The 25,952-nt window shown below is 42.2% G+C and overlaps 1 protein-coding gene across 2 annotated transcripts; it reads left to right on the forward strand.

The window, feature by feature from the left end:
• Positions 1–243: 243 nt before the first annotated feature.
• VIPAS39 (VPS33B interacting protein, apical-basolateral polarity regulator, spe-39 homolog) lies at positions 244–25,115 on the forward strand. Of its 2 annotated transcripts, none has more exons than XM_034993246.1 (20): positions 244–356; positions 4,330–4,422; positions 5,072–5,174; positions 7,048–7,194; positions 8,248–8,286; positions 8,647–8,711; positions 9,433–9,489; positions 10,766–10,858; positions 11,810–11,843; positions 12,348–12,450; positions 14,163–14,190; positions 16,743–16,816; positions 18,633–18,708; positions 19,147–19,281; positions 20,120–20,161; positions 20,490–20,579; positions 22,059–22,145; positions 22,725–22,814; positions 23,227–23,331; positions 24,073–25,115. In XM_034993246.1, the coding sequence occupies exons 2-20, from the start codon at positions 4,330–4,332 to the stop codon at positions 24,091–24,093; spliced, it is 1,482 nt and encodes a 493-aa protein (XP_034849137.1). In that variant the 5' UTR covers positions 244–356; the 3' UTR covers positions 24,094–25,115. The 2 variants fall into 2 exon arrangements, with proteins under 2 accessions (XP_034849137.1, XP_034849139.1); XM_034993248.1 differs by lacking the exon at positions 244–356 and adding an exon at positions 4,679–4,836 and having other exon boundaries at positions 4,331–4,422.
• The last annotated feature ends 837 nt before the right edge of the window (positions 25,116–25,952 follow it).

Here is a 25,952-nt window from a genome sequence, read left to right on the forward strand (position 1 = left end):
ATTGGCCCTGCTGAGCCTCATGGGAATTGTAGTCTTGTTGAGTAACCCGCTGGATAACCTCGGAAGGTCGCGCTAAAAGTAAAGGAAACGACGTAGGCGCGGTGAGCTGGGAGTTCTGGGAGCTGTAGTCAAAGAGTTCTGTGTCCCGTCCAGAACACGCTTGACGGCGGAGGGGAAAAGGCTACAATATCCAGCATGCCCTGCGGCTCCCCTCTTGACTCACATTCCCTCCCACCGCCCCACTCCTCGAATAAGCTTCCGCCCATTTTCTACGCCGCCTAGCCTGACTAGAAAGGGTGGTCCAGCGGCGGAAGAGTCTGACGCTGTCCTGAAAGGGTGGGCTCGGTGTGGAAGAGGTGAGGGTGTCCCAAGCCGTGTGGGCCGCGTGTGTGGCTGATTCCAGCCTCTCCGCAAACATCCTTTTCCCGTATTCTCTGAGGCGTCCCTAGACCCCCCCAGGCCCGACTCTGGCAGTCGGAGCGACCGAGTACGCCGGGAGCCCGAGTACGCTCGGGATTGGGGCTGTTAGTGAACCTCGACATTTGATTTTTAAGGAGCATTTACTCTGCCAGCGATCCGCCGGGCTCTGGCGACTGCAGTAGATCCATGGCTTCCTGGACGTTCGCCCGTAGAGTCGTCTTCGGTTAACCCACATTCCCTGGTCTTAGTTCTTAGCTTCACCTGTAATAAGCCTGGCTCCGAAGATCGTAATTGAATCTGAATCTAACTTCTCGGTAGCTGGTTTGTGAAGCGTCCTGAAGCAGGGGGCGTGTTGGTTGTGTATTTTTTTCCTGATGCCTGTTTTCCTTTCCTTTGTTAATGTTCCTTGGATTTGCTGCCCTGTCTTGTGGGCTTTAAGTGAACAGGTGACGATAGGAACAAGCCTCTGCTGTATATGAAATCATGTTGAAGCACCTTTTCCCGTCACTTTTAAAATCGTACCTGGTTGGTGTAACTTCTAGAGACGTTAAATTAACTTTATCTCTTTCCTTGGCAAGTAAATCTAGGCTCTGATTTGGCTTTAAAAGCACAAATTGGTGTCAAGTATCCACTGCGGTTGCATGGTTAAAAAAGATTCCAGAAATCCACTGGTGGATTACTGGGCTTGTTGGACATATGCTATGCTTGAAATTTATTTACTGCAGGGAAGTAAGGACCTGCCCTGGTTTTCCCTAGAGTGAAACAGAGAAGGACCTTGCATGTCAGAGTGGAAAGGATCCAGGAGCCTGAAAACCTGGATTATAGGAGCAATTAGCAAAGTGGTTTTGGTACCTAATCCTTTTGTGCCTCATCTTCCTCATCAGTGAAATAGAGATGAAATCTACTAGGCCTACCTTATAGAGCTGTTGTGAGGATGACAGAGCGCTCTGTAAGTTGTCCCTGTGCCAGGGACATTTACATGCTCTACAAAGTCTTCCGTGTTTGTGAGAGCCATTCTCAGCATTTTTGTGTCAAGTTAGTTGTTTTAAATCTTTAGGATTGCTTAAAAAATATTTTCTTTCTAGCTTTTTTTTTTTTTTTTAAAGATTTTATTTATTTGACAGAGAGAGACAGCGAGAGAGGGAACACAAGCAGGGGGAGTGGGAGAGGGAGAAGCAGGCTTCCTGCTGAGCAGGGAGCACGATGCGGGCTCGATCCCAGGACTCTGGGATCATGACCTGAGCTGAAGGCAGACGCTCAGCGACTGAGCCACCCAGGTGCCCCAGTGCTCTGCAAGTATTAACTAGTTTAAAGCTCACAACAATTTTGTAAGTTAGGTGTCTATTGTTATGCCCATTTTAGAGATAAGGAAACCAAGATGGAAAGGTATCAGTAAAATATCCTGTACTAAAAGAATTGACCTTTGTATGTACTTCCTGCTAGGTGTTTCCTGAGTCCTATTTCTTCACTGCAATCCTGTGAGGTAGGGTATCATTTTCACCAAGGCCTAGACGTAAAATTTATTTAACCAGTTTGCTCAGAATTGGGAAACCAAGATTTGAATTCAAAGCTGCCTACTATAAAGCTTGTGCTTGTACCACCATGAGGGATGATTTCATTGTATCTGCCAGCTTTATTTGGCTTTAAATACACAGAAGGATTTTTAAGTTACATCTGGGTTCAGTAGAAATCAATTAGTGATGTCCGCCATGGGAAGGGATCAGATAGTAGAAAATTCCCACCGTACCTTTGCAATTCCTGTATCCCCTGAAAACACAAGAATCAGGAAGTGAGAGCACAGATGATTCCCTGGCTTACAGTGGTGCAACTTAAAATTTTTCAACTTTATGATGGTGTGAAAGTGATACACATTCATATATATATATATATATATCTTATATATATTAAAAAAAAAAAAAGAATATATATATTCTTTTTTTTTTTTTTTTGAAGTGGGCTACACACCCAGTGTGGAGCCCAGCACGGGGCCTGAACTCATGACCCTGAGATCGAGACCTGAATTAAGATCAAGAGTTGGACCCTTAACCGATTAAGCCACCCAGGTATCCCAAAAGTGATATACATTCAGTAGAAACCGTAGTTTGAATTTTGAATTTGGATCTTTTCCTGGGCTGGCGATATACAGCACGATAGTCTTTTGATGCTTGGCAGTGGCAGTGAGCCCCAGCTCCTGGTCAGCCACATGATCACAAGGGTGAACAACCGATATATTTAAACTATTCTGCACCCACACAGTCATTGTTTTTCACTTTCAGTACAGCAGTCAATAAATTACATGAGATATTCAACACTTTTTATAAAATAGGCGTTGTGTTAGATGATTTTGCCCAACTGAGGCTAGTATAAGTGTTCTGAGCACATTTAAGGTAGGCTAGGATAAGCTGTGCTGTTTAGCATTTTCAACTTACAATATTTTCGACTTACATTGGGTATATCCAGATGTTAACCCCATTGTAAGTCGAGGAATGTCTGTAGAGTATGTTAAGGGCCATCAGAAGCTTCAACAGGGGCACCTGGTGGCTCAGTTGATTAAGCGACTGACTCATAATTTTGGTTCTGGTCATGATTTCAGGATCATGAGATCAAGTCCCACATTAGACTCCACGCTCAGTGCAGAGTCTGCTTGAGATTTCCTCTCCCCTTCCCCCTACGCATGCTCTTTCGCGCACGCGCACTCTCTCTCTTTTAAAATAAGCCAACCCACCGTGAGCGCGCCGATCTCGTCTAAAATCTTTTTTTTTAAAAAGAATTCTTACAATTCAATCCTAAGGGGAAAAAACACAATTAAAAAAGAAGCTTCAACAGGGCTGCCATGATGAGTCTATCTGAAGCTTCTGTTGTGAAGGTACTATTGAAATAAAACGAAAAGCAAATTGATTCTTCAGAATTTGATGTGTAGCCTTTGGAGTTATTTTTGTTGCTTTGGGAGTTTTGGTAACTAGTTCTTCGTTTAAATCAGTTTTCACTCTATCCAGTTGGCATTGATAATTAAGTTTGTAATTCTAGGGCAAAACATTTTTTTCAGAGTGAAATCTAATTTTTTTTTATAGTAAAGTTTATTGAGTGATAGTACAAAGCTCCCAAAGAGGGAGGGGACCTGAGAGGGTTGTCCTGAAATCTAATTTTAGAATTATGAGAGGGACTTGTAGTGTTTTGACTGATTCTTATTATACTTTTCTTAGCCACACCCTCAGTTCCTAAATTTTGGCCAATACTTTTTGGTCAGTTACTCATAATTTGAAGATACAGGCAGGATAATTCTGTTTCATTTAATCTTTGCTTTCTTTCTTCTGGCATTTAGCAAGCATATATGAGAGCAAGATATTTGCCAGTTTTATTCACTGTAGTATTCACAGAGCCTAGAACAGTGCCTCAAAGATGGCACTCAATAATAGATATATGTTGAACAATACATGAATGCAGTTCTTATCTGTTTTGTTGATACTTTGATCTTGTGTATTCAGCAAAATTTGTGATGCATTTTTATAACTCTTGCCTGTCTTGTACTGTTACCTTTATATGTATCAATGCTGAATACCCAGTTCTGTTGTAGGGTTCTTCAGAAGAGGGACTGTGTCTTGCACTTTGTAAATATCCCCTCAACACCTGAGAGAGTGCCTTGAACAAAGTAGTTGTTCTAGGAATGAATGACTACTTGTGGGTAATTAACGGATAATGGATCAGAAGTATGGTTTGATCAGTTGGAGACCTAATGATCTGATTTGACGTGACAGATTCAGTATTTCCTTTCTCAAATTCTTTTAAACATCTCCAATAACTGCAGGGTGGGGTGGGAGGGAGAGTTTGCAGTGAAGGAATCTAAAGCTTTTGGCGCTCTTTTGGAAGCAATCCAGGGAGGGACATATATCTGTCTTACTCTTATTCCAGATGAATCGGACAAAGGGTGATGAGGAGGAATATTGGAACAGCTCCAAGTTCAAGGCTTTCACCTTTGATGATGAAGATGATGAGCTCTCACAGGTAGGTCTTCATGAACAATTGCTGCAGGTCACACCTCCTCCACATTGCCATTCTAAAATTTCTTCCTCTCACATCCTTGGTAACCTGGCTTTTGACTGTGTCTCCATTAGGCTCAGAAATGTTTTGGGTTAGATCTTTAGAAAAATCTTCATAGAGAAGAGCCCTCAAAAAAGAGCCAGAAGGATTGTAAAAACCAATTCTCTGCCCTTCTTACTTTTATTCTTAAGGTGATTTCAGTTTCTTTTTTTTCCCTCAGAATCCCAAGTCTTTTATCATGTGATGTAATTTGTTATTTTTGAATGATGAACTGGATTGGATGTTGTCTTTTTGCATCTGTTTTACAAATGGGGAAATGGATTTATTTTTGGAGAGATGGATAAACTCACCCAGGTTTACACAGCAAGTCATTGCCAGGTATATGATTAGAACTTAAAAGCAGCTTTAATTCCTTCTAATTCTTGCCACTGGACTTCAGTGTTGGCTAAAAAGCAATTTGTTCTCTTGGCAAATATCTAGCAGGCTAGGCTTTCTATTGCAGAGAGTGAAAGTTTTGGCCATGTTAAGTCCCAATTGCTCAGCCTTCTTGGTTGTCAAAGAGAGAGGTGGAAGTAGTGATTACCTGAGTGCCCTGCGTTATGTCCCTCTGCAGTTAAAGGAATCCAAGAGAGCAGTGAATAGTCTTCGCGACTTCGTGGATGATGAGGATGACGATGACCTGGAAAGAGTCAGCTGGAGTGGGGAACCTGTGGGAAGTAAGTAGAGGAGGCTGTAGGAAGGGATTGATATTCAGGGTTCTTGTCACTAATGAAGGCTCCGCTTGCTTGTCTCCTCAGTGCTTGTTAGGAAGGGGAATGAAGGTAGACTATTTTTAGATGAGCATACATTTGGAAATTTAACCCCAGAAGAAACTTGAGGAAATAACAGTGGTGGTTCCCATATGGCTCTCTAGGTCTGCCATCCTGGGGCTAATGCTTGGCTGGCTATTTCAGACTCCTTTGGGGTGCTTATTAAAGTTAGGTTCCTAGGCTTTACTCCAGAAACTGATTAAGTAGGTCTCAGGGGTGGGGGTGGGAAGTCTTAATTTATAATGGGTACTGCAGGTGCTTCTAATATTCAGTCATATTTGGAACTGCTGGCTTAATTGCTCATAACTGGCTGGCAGGACTGACTTCCTTAGCCACCAGGCCCACTGTCTAGCTGTTTTATAATACCACTTAACACCTTTGCCCAGTCCATCTGATTTTTAAGAATATTTAAAAATTTTTTCTTAATATAGGAAATACCATCAGGATTTGAAAATCAAGTATTTTAGGCATACAATGTAAAGTTTCCCTCCCACACTATCATGCATCTACTATTCTCAGTTCCTTCTGTCCCAAGACACTGCTGTTGTTTGCTTCTTGTGTGTTCAACTAAAGATTCTTTCTACATTTGGAAATGCATATAGGAATATATATTCTTATTCCCTTTTTTATACCAATGGTAGCATACTTTATATACCCTATTCTTTTCACTTGGCAATATAGCTTGGAGATCTTTCTATATCAGTACATAAAGAAGTTTCTCACTCTCTCTGAAAACAGCAGCATAGGATTACACTGTATGGATTTTCCATAACTTATTTAACCCGTCCACTTTTTTTTTTTTTTTTTTAAGATTTTATTTATTCCTTTGACAGAGAGAGCACAAGCAGGGGGAACAGCAGAGGCAGAGGGAGAAGCAGGCTCCCCGCCTGAGCAGGGAGCCCAATGTGGGGCTTGATCCCAGGACTCCGGGATCATGACCTGAGCCAAAGGCAGACACTTAACCAACTGAGCCACCCAGGTGCCCCTAACCAGTCCACTTTTGATGAACTTCAGATAATTTCCAATCTTTCCTTGTTTATATTGCTATCAATAACCTTATTTCCTGCCCAATATGAATACATGAAAGATCAATTTTTAGAGTGGAATCACTGGCAGAGGGTATTTGCATCTGTATGGGGTACACGTTGCCAGATTGTTCTCCACAGGGGTTGCACCAGTGTACTCCCACCAGCAATGTTCAAGTGTTCCTCTTTCCCCACAGCCTTGCCAACAGAGTATTATCAGACTTTGGATCTTTGCCAGTCTTAGAGGGGCCAGAGGTATCTCAGTATACTTTGTGTAATTCTCTTATTAAGTGTGAGGTTGAGCATCTTTTCATATTTTTTTTTTTTTTAAGATTTTATTTATTTATTTGACAGAGACACAGCAAGAGAGGGAACACAAGCAGGGGGAGTGGGAGAGGGAGAAGCAGGCTCCCGCTGAGGGGGCAGCCCAATGCGGGGCTTGATCCCAGGACCCTGGGATCATGACCTAAGCTGAAGGCAGACGCTTAAGGAGTGAACCACCCAGGCGCCCCTTTTTCATATGTTTAGTAGCCACTTGAATTTCCTTTTCTGTGATCCATTTATTAATTTCCTTTGCTCCTCTTTCTGTTGATTAGTCTATCTGATTTTATCCTTTCTCCCTGCCCCAATTTTTTAAGTCCATGTTAATAAGGGACCAGGGCCTCTGGTGAAAAACTTTCAGTGTTTATCAGAATGCTGGATTTCAAGGTTTATCTTGGATGAGAATCACTGATTTAGTTCTTACTATCTCACAGGTATCTCATGGTCCATCAAAGAGACTGCTGGTAATAGTGGGTCGAGCCAGGAGGGGCGTGAACAGCTAAAGAGCCGGAACAGCTTCTCCACCTACGCACAACTACCCAAACCTGCTTCTACCTACTCCCTGAGCAGCTTTTTTAGAGGTAAAGAGTGATGGTTAAAGGGACAGAGGGCCCTCCTTTTCTCTTTTCAAAAAACCACTCAGGCTATAATTATCATTTACTCTGGAAGAAAAAAACTATTGAAGGATAAAGAATTATCTTTGGAGCTGGCAGTTAGGGATTAGAAGTGGGAGAAATGAGAGAAATTCAGAGGGATGAGACTGGGTTTCAGGAACACGATGAACAAAACTGACATTAGCTCTGTGGCAAGTACTGAAGAAATTTGCTGTGGTCAGCATTCCTGCCTACCCCTATGCATTGCTGTTGGGAGCCCTAGTGCACTGCCAGTGGGGATGTAAAATGGTGCAGCCGCTGTGGAGCACAGTATGGCAGTTCCTTAAAAAAAAGTCAGCCGGACATACAAGGAAAGATACTGTATGATCCCATTTCTGTAAGATACCTAGTATAGTCAGGTTCAGAAAGACAGTAAAATAGTGGTTACCAGGGCCTGGAGGTATAAGGAAGCATGGGGAGTTACTGTTTAATGGGTAGAGAGTCTCAGTTTGGGATGATGAGAAAGTTCTGGATATGGGTAGTGGTGATAGTTATACAGTGTGAATATACTCAGTGCCACTGAACTGTACATTTAAGAATGGTAGAAAATGCTCAGGTTTACATCACGTATATTTTACCAGAATTTAAAAAATTTTCCACCCTGTGTTTTTCTTGGCACCTCAAATTTCTGAAGTTGAATGGAGGTTTTTTTAAGCCTGAGTTCCCATATTGCATAAAAAGGTTCTATACATACTGCATTCTTTTTTTTTTTTTTTAAATATTTTATTTATTTGAGAGAGAGAGAATGAGAGACAGAGAGCATGAGAGGGAGGAGGGTCAGAGGGAGAAGCAGACTCCCTGCTGAGCAGGGAGCCCGATGCGGGACTCGATCCTGTGACTCCAGGATCATGACCTGAGCTGAAGGCAGTTGCTTAACCAACTGAGCCACCCAGGCGCCCTACATACTGCATTCTTAACCAAGTATGAAATGGTTCCGACTTGAACTATTGATCTCTTCCCTTACATATTCTTTACCTTCAGGGAGAACTAGACCTGGAAGTTTCCAGTCCCTTTCTGATGGTAAGCATTGACCCTCTGCTCTTGATTGCTGTGGGAGATGTTACTGATATGAGATACAGTCTGGGGAGTCATGGGGAAAGGTGGTAATTAGATGAAATTTCTTCTGAATCTACCACCATTGTTAGAGAAATTTTCTGTTACTGAATAAGGAGGTCAAGATCATGCTGGCTATAGGAGCAAGGGGTGACTTCTAGGGATGCTGTCTTTGGGGAGGAGCTAAGATCTACTTTGGGCCATAAAGATGTCTCAGATGCCTTGGGAACTCACAAGTCAAAAAAATGTGCGTGAGAAGGAAGCAATAGAGGAAAGGGTTGACCTGAAGATGGTGTCCTTCTGAACCAGCTGCCTGTTCTTTTTCAGCTCTGTCGGACGTACCTGCCAAAAGCTATGCTCCAGAGCTGGGCAGACCCAAGGGGGAATACAGGGTGAGTTATAGCTTACACTGGTGTGACACTTTACAAGTTCCAAGCGCTTTGATGTACATTATCTTGCTTGATATTTCCAACTTTTTGAGCAGCTATTATTTTAACTTTTTTGTAGATAAGAAAACTGGGTATTTAAACATCAGGGTTTGCCTTGGGTCTCATAGCTATTAAGTGGTGGAACTGGGACTCACAATCTGTTTTCTGATTCTTAGTACACTTTCTTTACCCATTATACTGCCTTTTGGAGGCTGTACTTTGAAACTTTTGATCATTGCTGTGGTCTGGAAGCTTGGTGGAGCTCATATTCCCAAGAAGCACATAACAAAGCAAATTCATTCATAAGGAAGAAACTATTATAAGGTCCAGAAGAGGAACATGTCTCCCTCTTTCCTTCTGTCTGCAGAGTCATTCATTAGAATCCCAAAACGTGACTGATTATATCTGGTGAATGAAATCCTGAGCCACTAGGCATAGGGTTTTGTCAGTCGGTTCTTTCCCTCTTTGATCCATCTCTTCTTGCCTTCATTGTCCCTATTCTAATTCCTTCAGAAACTCAGAACAAGACTATCCCTGTTCTTCATTTTTTTTTTTTCCATTCATTTCCTCCTCCCATAAAATATTTCCCTATCGGGGAATAAAGATGAGTTTCAGGTGAGGAGCTGGCACACTGATAATTCTGATCCCTTAACTTCCTGAGATTCATGTGTTGTTAACATTCCAGGATTACAGCAATGACTGGAGCCCCAGTGACACAGTGTGGCGCCTCCGGAAGGGCAAGGTGAGGTCACTGGAGAGAGAGTTCTTGTGGGGGAAAAACCATCATGGCTGAGAAAAAATATTTGCAAAATACATATATTGTAAAGGATTTTTATCCAGACTATATAAAGGACAATGATTATCTTTCATAAGAAGATAAACAACCCAGTAAGAAACTTGGCACAAGATTTCAGTTATATCAGAAAAAAGGTACATGAATGGCCAAAGAGCACTTGAGAAGATCTTCCACATCAACAGTTATCAAGAAAATGTGAATTAAAACTGTGAGATACTACTGTACAGCCACTAGAGTGGCTAAATTTAAAAATACTGATCATACCAAGCACTGGGAGGCTGTGAAGGAGCTAGAGCTCTCTCATACAGTGGGGGCAAGAAAGTGAAATGTTAAAACTACTCTGGAAAATGGTCTGGCAGCTTCTTACAAAGTTAAACATATACTTAATTTTATTGCTAGACATTTACAATCCAAGATAATTGAAATATGCTCAAAGACTTATACACGGGGGCACCTGGGTGGCTCAGTAGGCTGAGTGTCTGACTTTTGGTTTTAGCTCAGATCATAATCTCAGTGTCCTGGGATTGAGCCCTATGTTGGGCTCGCGCTCTGTGCAGAGTCTCCTTGTCCTTCCCCCTCTGCGCCCCACGCCCCACCCCCCATGTGCCCACTTTCTCGTGTGCGTGCTTTCTCTCTCTCAAATAAAATCTTAAAAAAAAAGACAACACAGATTTTCACAACAGCTTTATTCATAATAGCCCCCAAAATGGAAATAACCCAAATATCCTTCAGTAGATAAATGGATAAATGGTGATCTGTCCATACAATGAAAACTACTTACCAGTGAATAGGAACAAACTAGTGGTACTCATCACAACATATAGATTCCTCTGAGAAATGTGATATTGAGTGAAAGAAGTCAGATGTAAAAGAGTACATATTGTATGATTCTATTTGTGAAATTTAGGAAAAGAGAAAACTTCAGTGACTGAAAGATGAGTGGCTGCCAGGAGTTAGGGATGGAAGGAGGGCATTGACATCAGCCCACAAGGGAACATTTTGGCATGATGGAGTTGTTCTGTATCTTGATGGTGGTAACAGTTAGATGGAATTTTATACGTACTTGTCAAACTCGCTGAACTCTATGCTTGAGTAGATTTTACTGTATGTCAATTATACGTCATTTAAAAGAGAATGAGTGATCTCCAGCCTTTGGCTGCAGCAGGACTCCATGAAGACATGTGGACTTCCTTGCACACTAACTCTGCTCTTGTACTGCCAGGTCTGCTCTCTAGAACGATTCCGCTCCTTACAGGACAAGCTACGACTCCTGGAAGAAGCAGTCAGCGTGCACGACGGAAACGTCATTACTGCAGTAAGTAGTGGGCTTTGTCTTTTGCTTAATTGTTGTTCTCATTAGTTTCTCGAAGCCTGATCAGAATAGGAGTTTAACATTTTAGGTTAAATGTCTAGTAGAGATCCTGGATTCCTCCTGAAGTGTAGGATCCTCAGTAATACCTGCTCTGAGGCTCGGCTGGCAGGAAATGCATCGGATGTGGAACTCTTGATTATAATCAAGAAGCAGCAGGTTGGCTACTCTGTTCTAAAAAGTAATCTGAGGGGGGCGCCTGGGTGGCTCAGTCAGTTAAGCAGCTGCCTTCGGCTCAGGTCATGATCCCAGGATCCTGGGATCGAGCTCCGCATCGGGCTCCCTGCTCGGCGGGCAGCCGACTTCTCCCTCTCCCTCTGCCTGCCTCTCTGCCTGCTTGTTCTCTCTCTCTATCTCTCTGTTAAATAAATAAATAAAATCTTTAAAAAAAAAAAAAAGTAATCTGAGGGGCGCATGGGTGGCTTAGTCGGTTGAGTGACCCACTCTTGATTTCAGTTCAGGTCATAATCTCAGGGTCGTGAGATCGAGCCCTGCATGGGGCTCTGAGCTCAGCAGGGAGTCTGCTTGAGATTCTCTCTCTGCTTCTCTCGCTGCTGTGTGCACGCGTGTAAGTGCACATTCGCATGCGCTCTCTCTCAAATAAATAAATCTTTAAAAAAATAAAAACAACAATAAAAAAGTAATGTGAGGCAGGAGAGGCATGAGAGCAGTCTCTCCCAGAGGGAGGTGTCTCTTGCCAGTATGGGAATGTCTCTGAGACACAGCTCAATTCCACATGTCTATCACCTGTCCTTCCATCCCAAAGAGAAATCTGTTGTCTGAATGTGCCAAGATTCCTAAGGAGTCACCTCATTCCTACACATCAGGAGCTCAGGGCAGGGCTTTGTGTTTGTAGGTTACACAGGGTAACTTATTCTTTGTTCTCTTTTCCTCTAGGTTCTGATCTTCCTGAAAAGGACACTGAGCAAAGGTGAGCATGAACTGAGAGAAATCTTCAGATGACAAGATGCCTGCTACATTTGAAGGGAGAATGGCATTGTGGCTTCCATTATCAGAATTCACCATCATCAGCTCTGCTTCAAAGACAGCTGGGGTGGCCTAAGACTTCAGAGTATTCTTCTCATCTCTGAGGGTGGTTGTTCATCCTGTAGGGTGGTAAATACATTAACTCCAAAGCCTCCCTATTTACTAGACAGACAGATGGCTCTGTTGGTTTGAGGACCTCAGAGTCTATGCTAGGTGCCTGCTGGTTGGGTTGGTGAGAACTGAGGGCTGATTGAATGGCCAAGAGTTGCCCTGGACCATGGAGTGTGCTGGTGGTGGGTTGATCCAGAGGAATTGGTGCCACAAAAAGCTGTTCCTCGCTTGTGATTGGCTTTGAGGAGATGTTTGGAATGTATGAGGAGGGAGACCAATTTCAGGCTTGAATAATAGGCTTTAATCTTTCTCCACCTAACTCCTTCCTGCCTACCAGAGATCCTCTTCCGAGAGCTGGAGGTGCGACAGGTTGCCCTGAGACATCTCATTCACTTCCTTAAAGAAATAGGGGATCAAAAGCTGCTTTTGGACCTCTTCAGGTAAGAACTGATCATCTTGTCTATAAAGTTTACAAAGTACTTTATTCAAAGCTCTCTGGAGGATACAAAGAGAGAAGACACTGTCCTTTTTTGTTGTTAGGTGAGATACTGAAACATGATGGGATAACTAATAATGTACCTCAGCCAGTGATAAAATGATAGTGTAGCAGGTGGTTAAGAACCAGACCCTGGAGTCCAACATAACCTGCATTGAATACAGGCACCACCACTTAGTTCATGAAGTGACCTTGAGCAAGTTCCCTAACCTCTCCTAGCATCAGTTCCACAACGATACAATGGAAATGATGATTCCTACCCCACAAGTGATGAAGATTAAGAGTTAGTGTGGGAAAAGCACTTAGTGTAATGCCTAGTCTGTATTATTAATATTTTTAAGCATTTTAAGGTATCTCTTACTACTTGGTCCCCAGTGATGCCAGTGGGAAGTACAATGGAAGAGTAGAAGAAGCAAATATAAGTTTCAGCCAGGATACCCAAAGAAAGCCTTATGGAAGAGGTTAGGAATTGAGACTAGATAGGAATCTGATAGGTGGAGAGGCAAGAGGTGGGCATAGCTACTGGAGGCCCAGGGCAGGGGAGTGTCTTCTACCATGTTTTCCTTCCTTACTTATCTCATTCTAATCAGTAGAGACTTTCCTGCCAGTAGATTAAAATGTGTATCTATTATGTCCTTTCTTCAATGCCAGGGAAGGGGTTGGAACCTCTTTTTAGGGTGATACGTGGCCCAAGGAAACTCCAATTACCCAGTGACTCTAGCACAGTGATGAGCTGTCCCAAAGACAAAGGTGGGAAAGCAGATCACTTGGTCAGGGCCAAGATTAGAGATGGTTAGCCAGGAATTTGCAGAAGACGTGTTCATTTAGGCAGGCTGTTCCCTTCCTTAATTCGCTCCCTTCCCAATCAACAAGGCTTTATTTTTTTTATTTTTATTTTTTATTTTTTTAAAGATTTTATTTATTTGACAGAGAGAGAGACAGCGAGAGAGGGAACACAAGCAGGAGGAGTGGGAGAGGGAGAAGAAGGCTTCCCGCTGAGCAGGGAGCCCGATGCAGGGCTCGATCCCAGGACCCTGGGATCATGACCTGAGCCAAAGGCAGACGCTTAACGACTGAGCCACCCAGGCGCCCCATCAACAAGGCTTTATTAAGCATCGCCTCTAGGTCAAAGCAGTGATTTGATTATAGTGGTCCATTGAGAATAGGAAGGAATCAGAAGACAAAGTCCTTGTTCTGCAAGACCTTACACCATTGAGAGAGACAAAGCTCTTTCTACACTGTACGTGAAAACAACAGAACAATATAGAAAATCTGTTTCCAAGATTGTACTGACAGAGAAGAGTGCTTTAGTTTTTCCAAAAATCCCTGTAAGATTACTGTGAACTAAGGTTTTGTGGAGGCTCTGAGCCTTTCTATCAGACCTGTTAACATTACAAAGTTATTAGTGTCCTGCAGTGCCTTCTTGTCCTTGCTTTTTCAGCGAGAGCGATCAGGGGGAACAATAATATTTGATCCACCATGTGTTTTCAAGAGGTTGCTGGTGGTAGAAAGTTTAAGAAGAGGAGGGCTTACTCATGTATAGAGGCAAATGAATTTTGAATTATGTTTCTCCTAGAGCAGCCATCCTATTTTGTGAGGTTACATTGCCACACATCAATAGATAAAAATGCCCTGCTCCCTTCTGCTTCTTCCCAGGTTCCTAGATAGAACAGAAGAGCTTGCGGTAAGTGTGGCCTTTGTTTCAGTTGGGGACCTGTTTAACAGAAATGTAAGCCAAAACCCAGTCTCCGAGATCCCAGAGTAGTTAACAGTTCCTTTCCTTTGGTATTGATTGCATCCAAAAGAGAAAGGCATCTGGGAAGCCTGAAAACTTAATCCAAGTGATGTATTATTTCTTTTTATATGCTCTTTTGATTGGGCTTATGAATATTTTTTTGAAGAATGAATAAAAACTGGCCTGGTCAATTTGTAATTTGTTTTTTAGTTTCTAGTTGTTTTCAGATCCTGGTTTATAGGAGCTTTTGGGTTTTGGCTTCCAATACTAGAAAATGTTGTAAGTTAAGAGGGATAAGATCATGGAACACTACATCAAAAACTAATGATGTAATGTATGGTGATTAACATAACATAATAAAAAAAAAAAAAGAGGGATAAGAAACCAGATATAGGTCAAGAAGGAAGATAGGTCAAGCTGGTGGTGCACCCAATACACATTTTGGCTGAGAGCTCAATGACTGAGTGTTATAACTGATTTTTGGCAGATTTTCACCATTACAGAATAAACTCCTGGAATACAAGAATAAAGCTGAAATTGTACCAAAAATTTCATTATATTATTAAAACTGTAGTGATCCACTTTTTGAAAGTTTGCCCTTATAGTGCAAGGGTTAGAATTCCTCAGCACCATCAATGGCAGTCACTGCCGTTTCGTTCCTTCAGTCACTGCCTCACTGTAGCACACGTTTGTGGTGAGATCAGGGCTCACATTCAGCTGGCACGTCTAATAACCTTGCTAACCTTTGCCCAGCAGAATGTAATTCAGGAAAATGTTTTTCAGTACCGTTTTGTAAAAGGAACTTGTACTTAATATTCAAGGCGTGGGAAAATCTCAGAAATCCTTTATCATAATCTACTGAAAATGACTGGCAGTCTGTAGCAATCATTTGGAAATGCTTTTTGTTTACATTTTTAATCTCCATAGATTTGAAACTGTAAGGAATTTTCTTCATACAGCATTCTTATAAAGTTTGTTTTTTGAAGTTTGATTAGTGAAAATAAATGTGTTTTGGGTAGCTCATTTTCCTCTAAAGCATTCTTATTTTCTTCCTTTCTCTATTATTTTTGAATTGAAGGACTTTGTTTAAATTAAAGACTTAAGGCCAAAATGGAATTGAACAATAAAAATTAACTATAGCTCTTAAAGATTACTTTCTTTGATACTAAGAATGATTATATTCTAGATATTTTATGAAGATTAGATTATTATATAATCTCTATTCATTTTCATTTTTATACACTTGTTTCTAAAAGGATATACTGTCCTTCCTGAAGTCAGTTCATTCTCTTAATATTGATATTAACTGTCAATCTATTTTTTAATCCTTGGAAGGTTTTTTTTTTTTTTTTAAAGATTTTATTTATGAGAGAGAAGGAGGAAGAGCAGAGGGAGAGGGACAAGGAGACTCTGCGCTGAACATGGAGCCCAATGTAGGGCTCGATCTCAGGACCCTGAGATTATGAACTGAGCCAAAACCGAGAGTCAGATGTTTAACCAACTGAGCCATCCAGGCTCCCTGGTTCTTGGAAAGTTTTAATAATTGTACATAAAATCGCAACTTTTATAATCATCATTAATTATTGCATCAATTAGTTCTCGTAATAATAAATAGGGATTTAAGCTTCAGTTCTTTTTTTAGAATTCCAAAATAGAAAGCACATAAGGAGATTTTCTTTCAGAGTTGTATGTAGAACCTGTAGTATTTGAATGTGCATCTTCAGTAGGTGTCAGCAGTGAATCAGAGGACATGGCTTATTCATGTTACTGATGTTGTTAATTATTAGCTACTTATAGGATCATGCTACCATTGATCATGTACAAGGTCAAGGGTGCTGAAAATAACGTTGGAGTAAGCATTTAGTTCTTTGGCCTTTCAAAGGCTAAAGCTGAAGCAAAAGCTGGTTTTAGTTAAATAGTGAGGCTGAAGCCAAACTTTGGAGTAAAGCTAGGTACTTAACTACTCAGTGCTTCATTATAGGCTAGTACTGTCCAATAGAGCTTCCTACGATGATGGCAGTATTCTCCATCTGTGCTGTTGGATATGGTAGCCACTAGTCACATGGTAAAATGACTAATATAACTAAGGATCTGAATTGTTTAACTTAATTAATTTAAATGTAAATGTAAACCAAATGGGGGTAGTGGTTACAGTGTTGGATATTGCAGTTATAGATAAACCAAAGAGTGATTTTGAAGATTTTCTTTTTTAAAGTAATCTCTACACCCAGTGTGGGGCTTGAACTTACAATCCCGAGATCAAGAGTCCCACGCTCTGCTTACTGAGCCAGCCAGGTGTCCCCAAAGAGCAATTTTGAATTACTCTCTACCCTCTCCCTACCTGCATACCTGTCCCCACTCAGAGGAATCTCTGATAATGAAGAATTTAGTTTTTTAAGGATGGAAAGGCTACTTACATAGCCACTTCACCCTTCAAAGGAGACAAAGTAGACAAAATGGTTCAAAGCCTTTCTTTCTTTTATTTGTTTATTTTTTTGTAGCTGTCTCATTATCGTGAGCACTTGAACATTCAGGACCCTGAGAAACGAAAAGAATTTCTTAAGACCTGCATTGGGTAAGTATTGGGGAGAAATGTTTTAAAGTATAAATATTCTTATACAGAGAACTGAAGAGACTAAATGAGGGTGGAGTGGATAGGTACTTGAAGGGAAAGGCTAACAGTGGGTTGTACAAGCATCATTAAAGCTGGTCTCATTCAGTGCTTCCAGACATTAATTCCCCAGTAGAGTTTTCACTGATGGGTAGTAAATTGAGAAAAATAAAGAAAATGTAAAGAGTTTTTTTCTACAGTTAAATTTATCTAATTTGAAAGACTGCCTTTTATTCTGGGATTATTTTTTCCTCCTCTCCCTCCCTTTTTGGGGGTAAAATGGGATGTAATTTTTTTTATGACTTTATATATTACAATAAAAAGGTTGGCAGCACTACCTTCCATATTATTTTCAGTGTTAACTGGTCCCCGACACCTCAGGGCACAAGAACCACTGATTCAGTATAGGAGTTCATCCAGGATATAAGTCCCTATAAAAACCAGCCCCACATACTACTCTTCCAGTGATGAACACTCACTGCTCTTGGAAGTAGCTTATTCTAGTGCTCGCTTCGGCAGCACATATACTAAAATTGGAAGAAAGTAGCTTATTCTGTTGTTGGACAACTTTCATTATCGTTAAATACTTATTGAGCTGAAACTTGCTTCCTTCTCTTTCAAGACGGGCATAGAGTCTACACAGTAGGTCTTAATCCAGGTTCAGTATTCACAGTTGCTTTGGTCATTCCTCATGGGATAGGAATTCCAGGATTCACATTTAGAAATTTGTCTTTGTCTGTACAATCCTTAATTTTAATGTTACCAGATACTGAGCTATGTCATAGTGGCCTCTGGTGAACAAAGAGAAGAGTTAGAATAGTGAAGTAACTGAAACCTAGTGCTGTCTCCCTTTATCTCTTCTAAAAATTGGCTGTGGCTCACACTTACCTGGGATAGTGTAACTGAGTTTCAGAATTCTTCCGGGAGTGAGTGGAGTATGGGACTAAGGCAGCACTTTCTAAAGGAGAGATCTGTGAACTGGAAGCTTAAAATCTGGCTTCTGTTCCTGCCTTACATCTTGGTTTACCATGTATGACTTTCAGGCAAGATTCTCCTTGTCCCTCAACTTTTTCACGTGTAAAATATAGTGTTGAAGATGGGACCCTTGATATCTGTGTAGATGTCTGCGATCTTTATCAGCCTATACACGTACCAGCGTGCCTGGTAATTTAATTTTACCTTATTCCTCTGCAATAGGAAATGGCTAACAATTGTAAGCACCCCTTAAGGAGAGTTAAGCATTGACATTAAGGCAGGACAGGAGCCACAGGGCTTCACTGGGTTGTGGATGATGGGCAGTCGCCTAGGCTCACTCATTCACTAAGTGACTCATTCGCCAAACATTCCAGCTCCCACAGTGAGAGGTTTCTAACTCATTCCTCAGCAAAACCGCTGATGACTATATATTTTGTGGACTTTCAGGATCCCTCTTTTTTTTTTTTAAGATTTTATGTTTTTTAAAGTAATCTCTGCACCCAACAGAGGGCTGGAACTGACAACCCTGAGATCAAGAGTTGCATACACTACCGACTGAGCCAGCCAGGCGCCCCTCAGGATCCCTCTTGAATTGGCAAAACCTAAAATACAGAATCCCCACCAAAGGTCTATTCTGTTTTCTGCTTTCTCTCTCTCTGCCTTTCAGGGTTGCTCTAAAGGTGCACTGAGATCAGATTTGTGAAGTGCCGTGAGCCTCTTCTGCTTACGGTAGTGATTTGATTTAGTTGGGTTTGTTTCTTGTTTCAGTAGAGAAAGAGGTACTAACCTTCTGGCTCTTTACCAGTTTGCCATTTTCAGCAGAAGATTCTGCACATATTCAAGACCATTACACCCTCCTGGAACGCCAGATCATTATTGAGGTTAGACTCCTTGTCTCTACATTTTCTGCTTCAATGCTAGTGCTCAGTGCCATTCAGCATCTAGGAGACCTCTATGCTCTGCTGTATGTGTCATTTCCTGTTATATCCTCTAAGAGCCTTTCATTTCCTCTTTCCATGGTAGCCCTTTCCCCTTCATTGTTCTCAGGCATCCTTTTTCTTGCTGTTAACCTGGAAGTGTTTTCTCTCCCAGAACTCCCATTTCATCCTTACTTCTCCAGTCGTCCTCCATTCAACATGGATCTATCATCATTTTATGGATTTTAAACTCCCCTGCGTTATCCTGGGCAGTTTCTTTCTTTCTCTCTTCTTTGCCTCCTTCCTAGGATAGGAAGCACAACGGCTTTAGTATTTAATGTTTCTCTCCTGCCTCTACTCTGCAGATATTGTTGTTTTTTCACTTGGTTCACTCCACCACAGGCAAATGATCGACATCTAGAATCAGCAGGACAGACTGAGATCTTTCGGAAGCACCCCCGCAAAGCTTCTATCCTCAACATGCCATTAGTGACCACGCTTTTCTACTCGTGCTTCTACCATTACACGGAGGCTGAGGTACAGGCAAAGTGTGAAAGACCCCACACTCTCTCACCACACAAGAGAAGATAATTTTAAGCCAATTATTTCAGTGTGCTCTTAACAGTGGGTGTGTGTAGTTCTTGGGGAGGTCCATCCGGAAGCTTCCCTGGCCCTCAGAAGGGGTGAGCCAAGGGGGAAAAAGAGGTTTGAAAGGACTTGTGTGGCTTCCAGGAGCTGGCATGCTAGCATGGGACATTCAGTCTCACCAGTGCTGGTCCCTGCTCAAAGGTCCATAATTGCAAGTGGATTCACATGGTATAAAGAAGAGCAGCAGGGTGTTTGTATTTGTGGGTACTTAAAAAAAAAATGTTTTTTTGAAGAGGTTCGAGTTTAATGATCATAGGTGGGAATGATCTTAATGATCACAAGATTGGCATAAAATTGAGAAATACACCATACCTATTAATCCAGTCTTGTTTAACCAAGTTATGATATCCAGTTAGACCTGGTGGAGTTTTTCTCTTAAATTAACTTCTGGGTTTAAATGGCTACAGAGAGAAATGTACAGTGTCTACGTAGTGGAAAGAAAATGTTAGATTGGGTGGTTTTTGGGAAAGTCAGTAACAGTAAAATTCCTTCTCCATGGGGCTCCTGGGTGGCTCAGTTGTTAAGCGTCTGCCTTCTGCTTGGGTCATGATGCCGGGGTCCTGGGATGGAGCCCCGCATCGGGCTCCCTGCTCTGCGGGAAGCCTGCTTCTCCCTCTCCCACTCCCCCTGCTTGTGTTCCCTCTCTTGCTGTCTCACTTTCTGTCTGTCAAATAAATAAATAAAATCTTAAAAAAAAAAAAAAATTCCTTCTCCACTTTCATCCTAGGGGACGTTCAGCAGTCCAGTCAACCTGAAGAAGACATTTAAGGTAGATATAAATTGGTCAGTGTTTGGTAAAGTAGTATCAGGGTGACTGCATGGAATGGATGTTGCTTGGTCACCCTATACAGGAAGTCCCTTGATGGTCATGGTTAAAGGTAGAAAGGAGTGAGTGTGTGAGAAGTGAGGGAAGACTTAAACGGAATGGCCTGCAGCAGTGCTGGGGCTTGGGAATGAAGAGGTTCTTGATGACTTGAGAGATTTGTGCATTTTAAGGGACAGAATCAACATCAGGGAATATTTTTGCCTATCTTTTCCAGAATTCTCCCCTGATGCATTTCTCCTCCCCCTTAATTCCCCTGGTCTCTGCTTTTTAGATCCCAGACAAACAGTATGTGCTGACGGCCCTGGCTGCCCGTGCCAAGCTTCGAGCCTGGCATGATGTCGATGCCCTCTTTACCACAAAGGTGGGTGCCTGGAGACTGTCTGGTGCTGCTGAAGCCTTGGACATACCATCGTGTTACCCCAGGCCTCGTGGGGGTCTCCCATTCTAGTTATTGGTTTACATTTTTCCTCCAACTTTTTATTTTCCAAAATGTCAAACTGAAAGAAAAGTTGAGAGAATAGTATAATAAACAACTAAAAGTCTTACTTCACTAATTTATCAACATTTTTGCCATATTTGCTTTCTCTTTTTTCTTTCGCTGAACCATTTGAAAGTAAGTTGCAGACAACATGACACTTCTCCTTTGAATACTTAAGCATTTATTTCATTTATAACCATAGTATTATTATCATTTTCAGGATATTTAACATTAATATTATGATATCATATCTATAGTCTGTATTCAAATCCGCTCTTTAGAGCTTTTTGTTTCTTTTTGTGTTTGTTTGCTGTCAGGATCCAGTAAGGATCTTGCATTACTTTGGTTGTCATGTCTCTGTTTATTTTTTAATATCCTTTTTTCTATAATGGATTTGAGAATTTTCTTGTTTTCCCATCTGTTAGGTTTTTGTTGTTGTTTTCTTGTTGTTTGGGTTTTTGTTTTTTTAAGATTTTATTCTTAAGTAATCTCCACACACCCAATGTGGGGCTCAAACCCACGACCCTGAGATCAAGAGTTTCATGTCCCACCTACTGAGCCCACCAGGTGCCCCCCCTTTTGGTGGTGGTTATTGTTGTTAGTTATTTAATAAGTTACATTGACTACCAAAGCAATACATGTCTGTGTCAAAATCAAACACTATATGAGAGCACAGACAGTCAAATTATGTGAAATTCCTCGTCCATTGTCTACCTGCTCCTGTCTCAGTCCCTTCTGCAAGGCAAATAATCTTAAAAGTTTGATGGGTAGTTTTCCAGACTTTCCCTCATGAATTTACAAATACCCTTATATGAATATAAACACAGAGGATAGGATTTTTTCTACCCAGATAAGTTCATACTACAAGTATTATAAAGTAAATTGCTTATTTCATTTAGCCATATTTCACAGACTTTTTTCTGCCTGTAGATCTAAGAACTTATTTCATAGCTTTGGCTTTTTTTTTTTTTTTTTTTAAGATTATTTATTTATTTATTTGACAGAGAGAGACACAGCGAGAGAGGGAACACAAGCAGGGGGAGTGGGAGAGGGAGAAGCAGGCTTCCTGCTGAGCAGGGAGCCCGATGCGGGGCTCAATCCCAGGTCCCTGGGATCATGACCTGAGCTGAAGGCAGACGCCTAACGACTCAGCCACCCAGGTGCCCCTCTTTGGCTCTTTTTCCACCCTCTTAAATTCCTTGACTTTTCTGAAAAACTCCTCTCTCTTCACTTCTCTATCTCCCACCTCCCATCCATCCATACTCACCACCATGTTATTCTAGTCTAAACATAAAATGAATGGTCACAAAATGTGTTGAGTCTGTCTTGCCTAGCTACTGCTGCCCTGTCTTCCCTTTTCAGAACTGGCTGGGCTACACTAAGAAGAGAGCACCCATTGGCTTCCATCGGGTTGTGGAAATTTTGCACAAGAATAGTGCCCCTGTCCAGGTAACGGCCCCCAAAGAGTGTTGGGTACAGGATCCTCTAGGAGACCTAACTTTTAGCCTCTTACTGGTCAGTGATGGGAGACTTGAGACCTGCTCTGGTCTTATCTTAAAGATAACATAATGGTGGTAGTGGACCTTGAGATAGAAAAGGCGAAGGAGGGAAGTTCTCCTCTCCCCTTTAGAAGTAATCCCAGACTGCCCCTCTTTGAGGAGCATCTACTGTGCCCATGTGGAGCACTGACATATTCAAATGATACAAAAGGAGAGCTCAGTGAGAAAGGACATCAAGGAGCAATGAGCATAGCACCAGCTCAGATCTAGAGCACACCTCTTGCTGGCCTGGGTATCTAGCTGTAGGGTAAGGCAGAATGTGCTCTTCCCATCTGCCCTGGGCAAGCACGGAAGTACTGCATACAGTCACCTCATTCCCCATTGCAGAGCTAGTTCTCTGGTTGATCATGGGAATGGTAGACATCAGATATGGAACTCTTGCCTTTCTCAGGAATTTTGTTGTCTTCCTTTTAGAGCTCTTTGTTTTATGGGTCTGGGAGTCATTAATCAGAAGTACCTTTTCCCATAGATACTACAAGAGTATGTTAATTTGGTGGAAGATGTGGACACAAAGTTGAACTTAGCCACCAAGTTCAAGTGCCATGATGTCGTCATTGATGTGAGTCCTAAGAAATGAGAACCGTGAGTTAGACCCTTACTGGAGAATGGGGGATTATGATATTCTCTGTCTTAGATCCTGAGGTGCTTTCAATTTCGACTTAACAGACAAAATGATCTGGCAAGAATTAGTTTGGAACGAGTTCTCCTGTATTATTTCCCCAGCCCTTTGATAACCTCTCTGCTTTTATAAATTTGTTGCACTTATGGAATTCACAGAACTGAATCCAGCCACATAAGCTCTGTAGATTTCTCTTCAGTAAGAAGTTCTGTAGGTGTTTGACCCCACTGTCATCCCACTATAGGCCGTCAGCCTCTCCTTGAACCTTGGCCCCATGTTGAGAGTGGCAGAAAGAAAAAGGCCCTCGTAGAGAAGGCTGATTGGAGGTTTTATTGTGTCTGTTGGTGTATAGACTTGCCGGGACCTGAAGGATCGTCAACAGTTGCTAGCATACAGGAGTAAGGTGGATAAAGGATCTGCAGAGGAGGAGAAGATTGATGCCATTCTGAATAGCTCGGTGAGCAGCTAAAGCATACTCTCCAGCAGTCCCAGGAGACGGTCCTCAATAGTACCATCAAATATATATCCCCAAGGCCTGGATGGGGTCACAGTTTGCTGAGTATCATGGATACAAGGATCTCTTCCGGGCCTCAGGATCTGAAGCACTGCTTTGAATAGCAGAAATTACTCCTGAGATGTGGGATGACCCAGTGGTAATCTGGGGACCTGGGGCTGAGACTTCACATAGCACCCTGGTAATCATTAAACATAGTGGGTAGGAGGTACTAGTCCAGGGAGTATGGAAACAACTGCTACGGATTCAGAACATCCAGATGGTAGTTTCCTGGGCCAGGTGTGACCTACCTGTTGGAAATAAGTGGGTAAAACAGATATTAGCTATTTGGGCAACAGCGGGCTCATCTCTCATAGCAGGAAATTGCTGAGCTTTTTGTTAATATGGAGCTTAGCTCCCTGTTAGATATTTTGGGACCTATCCTTGGGTTATCTAAAGCTAGTGAGTCTTGGTCCTGCGTAGGGCAGAACCAGAACAAATGCCCTAAATGAAATTTATGATACACAGGATGGGTGTTTGATTCATCTTTGAATAAGCAAACTCCCCCACATCTTAGAAAAACAATTCTCAATTTCATTCTCCATTCTTATTCTTACTTTATCTAGCTGTTAGCCTTGTTTTATTGTATTCCGCTACCTCTCTCTAGGGGTCAGTGGAAACAGATATTGTTTGTTCTTTTTACAGCAAATTCGATGGAAGAATTAAGTGGCATTGGCTACCCTGAAACCTGCCTCATTTCTTCTTTTCCTGCCTGTGAAAGTAGAGTGTGCTCTTCAACACATCGCTTGGACCCATCATCAACAGGCAGTGCCTGCTACTCTGAGGACAGAAACCAGCGTCTGGGCACAGACAGCTTCAGACTGATCTTCTGTCCAAGGATCATCGTCCAAGGGCCAAGATCTAAAGCTTTGACTCATGAGGAAGATTCTCTCCACCTGGTGCTCACATGAAGGTGGGAGTAATTTCTAGATTGGGCCCATATTGGGCAAGATCTCTCTTGGTCTGGGAAAAATGACTGCTCTAGAAAAGAAGTCATCTAGACTAAGAGGTCAGGTGTCATAGAGTGGCCACTCCATTCCTCTCAGCTAATTATGACCCTGGACTTGGTGCTGGACATTGGCAGTTCTGCTCTGAATGAAGTCAGAAAAGAACCAAAATGGCTTTCTCCCAAGGGACCTCAGGAAGGGGTGCCAGTAATAGCCACGAACTATTGGAGGTGCCTTCACACCAGACTGCACAGAGTTCTCCACATAATGACAGAGATTGCCCAGATGTCGTGTTTCTTCAACCAGTGCCCTCTGCTGCCCCAGTCTAGCCTCTGTCCGAGACTTGTGGTTCTTCTCTCACCTGCACACCAAGATGGCCTTGTGTGGGAGATAAGGACATCCCCGTTATCTTTTCCTCTACTTCTCCCACCCTAAACCCATAACCTTTTATGGAGCTCAGATTCAGCACTGCTGTAGTGCTCTTCCCTTATGCACATATCTCATTATTTCACTAGGAGCTTCCAGAAGGTTCACCAGGGCTAAACTCAGCAGCATTTCAGACGGTTAGGATATTAAGAGGGAGGTTTGAGTTTCACACGTGGTTTTCAACAGGATATTCTGTAGTACTAGCCTCCTGCCCTGTACCAATATTAGCCTCTCTTCTTTGTGACTGAACTGGGTTTCCCCGACATGCCTAGACTCTATTAATAAAGCTTTTTCCTCCTTGGTGCCTTCTCTTTCCCTCCTAGTTGTTTTGTGCAGAACAATGAAATAATTGCCCTGTCTCTTGGGACCACTAGAAACCTGCCTCAGTGACCGCATTCAGTATCTGTCAACCTAAGTCATGGAGTAACGGTGTTTATGGCAAAGTATGGCTGTGTGGTTAATGGAGCACCAAGCTGGGAGACAAAAGACCTGGCCTCTTGTCTCAGTTCTACCACTGATAAGCTGTGTGGTGTTGAGTGAATCCCTTTCTCTCTGGACTCACTATCTTAACCTGTCATAGGATGGTGTGTTTCTCTCAGAGCTTGTAGAATTATATGCCCCTGTGGAGTGGGTGAAGTTTTAGAGGAAAAGGAGATGTATAGAAGCACACAGCAGGGGGCGCCGGGGTGGCTCAATTGGTTAAAAGTCTGTCTTCGGCTCAAGTCATGATTTCCTGGTCCTGGGATAGAGCCAGGCATCGGCATCGCGTAGGGCTCCCTCCTCAGTGAGGAGTCTGCTTCTCTCTCCCTCTGCCCCTCCCCACTGCTTGTTCTCTCTCTTTCACCCAAATAAATAAAATCTTAAAAAAAAAAAAAAACCCAGCAGGCTTTAAGGCATGTGGTTCTCAACTGGGGACAATTTTTCCCTCAGGAGACCCGTGTCAAAATCTGGAGATGCTTTGTTGCTACAAGTGGGCGCTACTGGCGTCTAGTGCGTAGAAGCAAGAACGCTGCGAAACGTCCTACAACGTAGGACAGCCGCCCAGAATGTCAGTAATGCGAACCTGCTTTAAGGTTATCAGACTCCGGCTCTTGCTCCTTCACTTTGCAATTCCAGGTAATTTCATAGTTCCTTTTCTAATCATCCCTCTTG

The sequence above is a fragment of the Mirounga leonina genome, unplaced genomic scaffold (genome assembly GCF_011800145.1).
Source record: "Mirounga leonina isolate KUSES-001 unplaced genomic scaffold, KU_Mleo_1.0 Mir_82, whole genome shotgun sequence".
Taxonomy (NCBI): Eukaryota; Metazoa; Chordata; class Mammalia; order Carnivora; family Phocidae; genus Mirounga; species Mirounga leonina.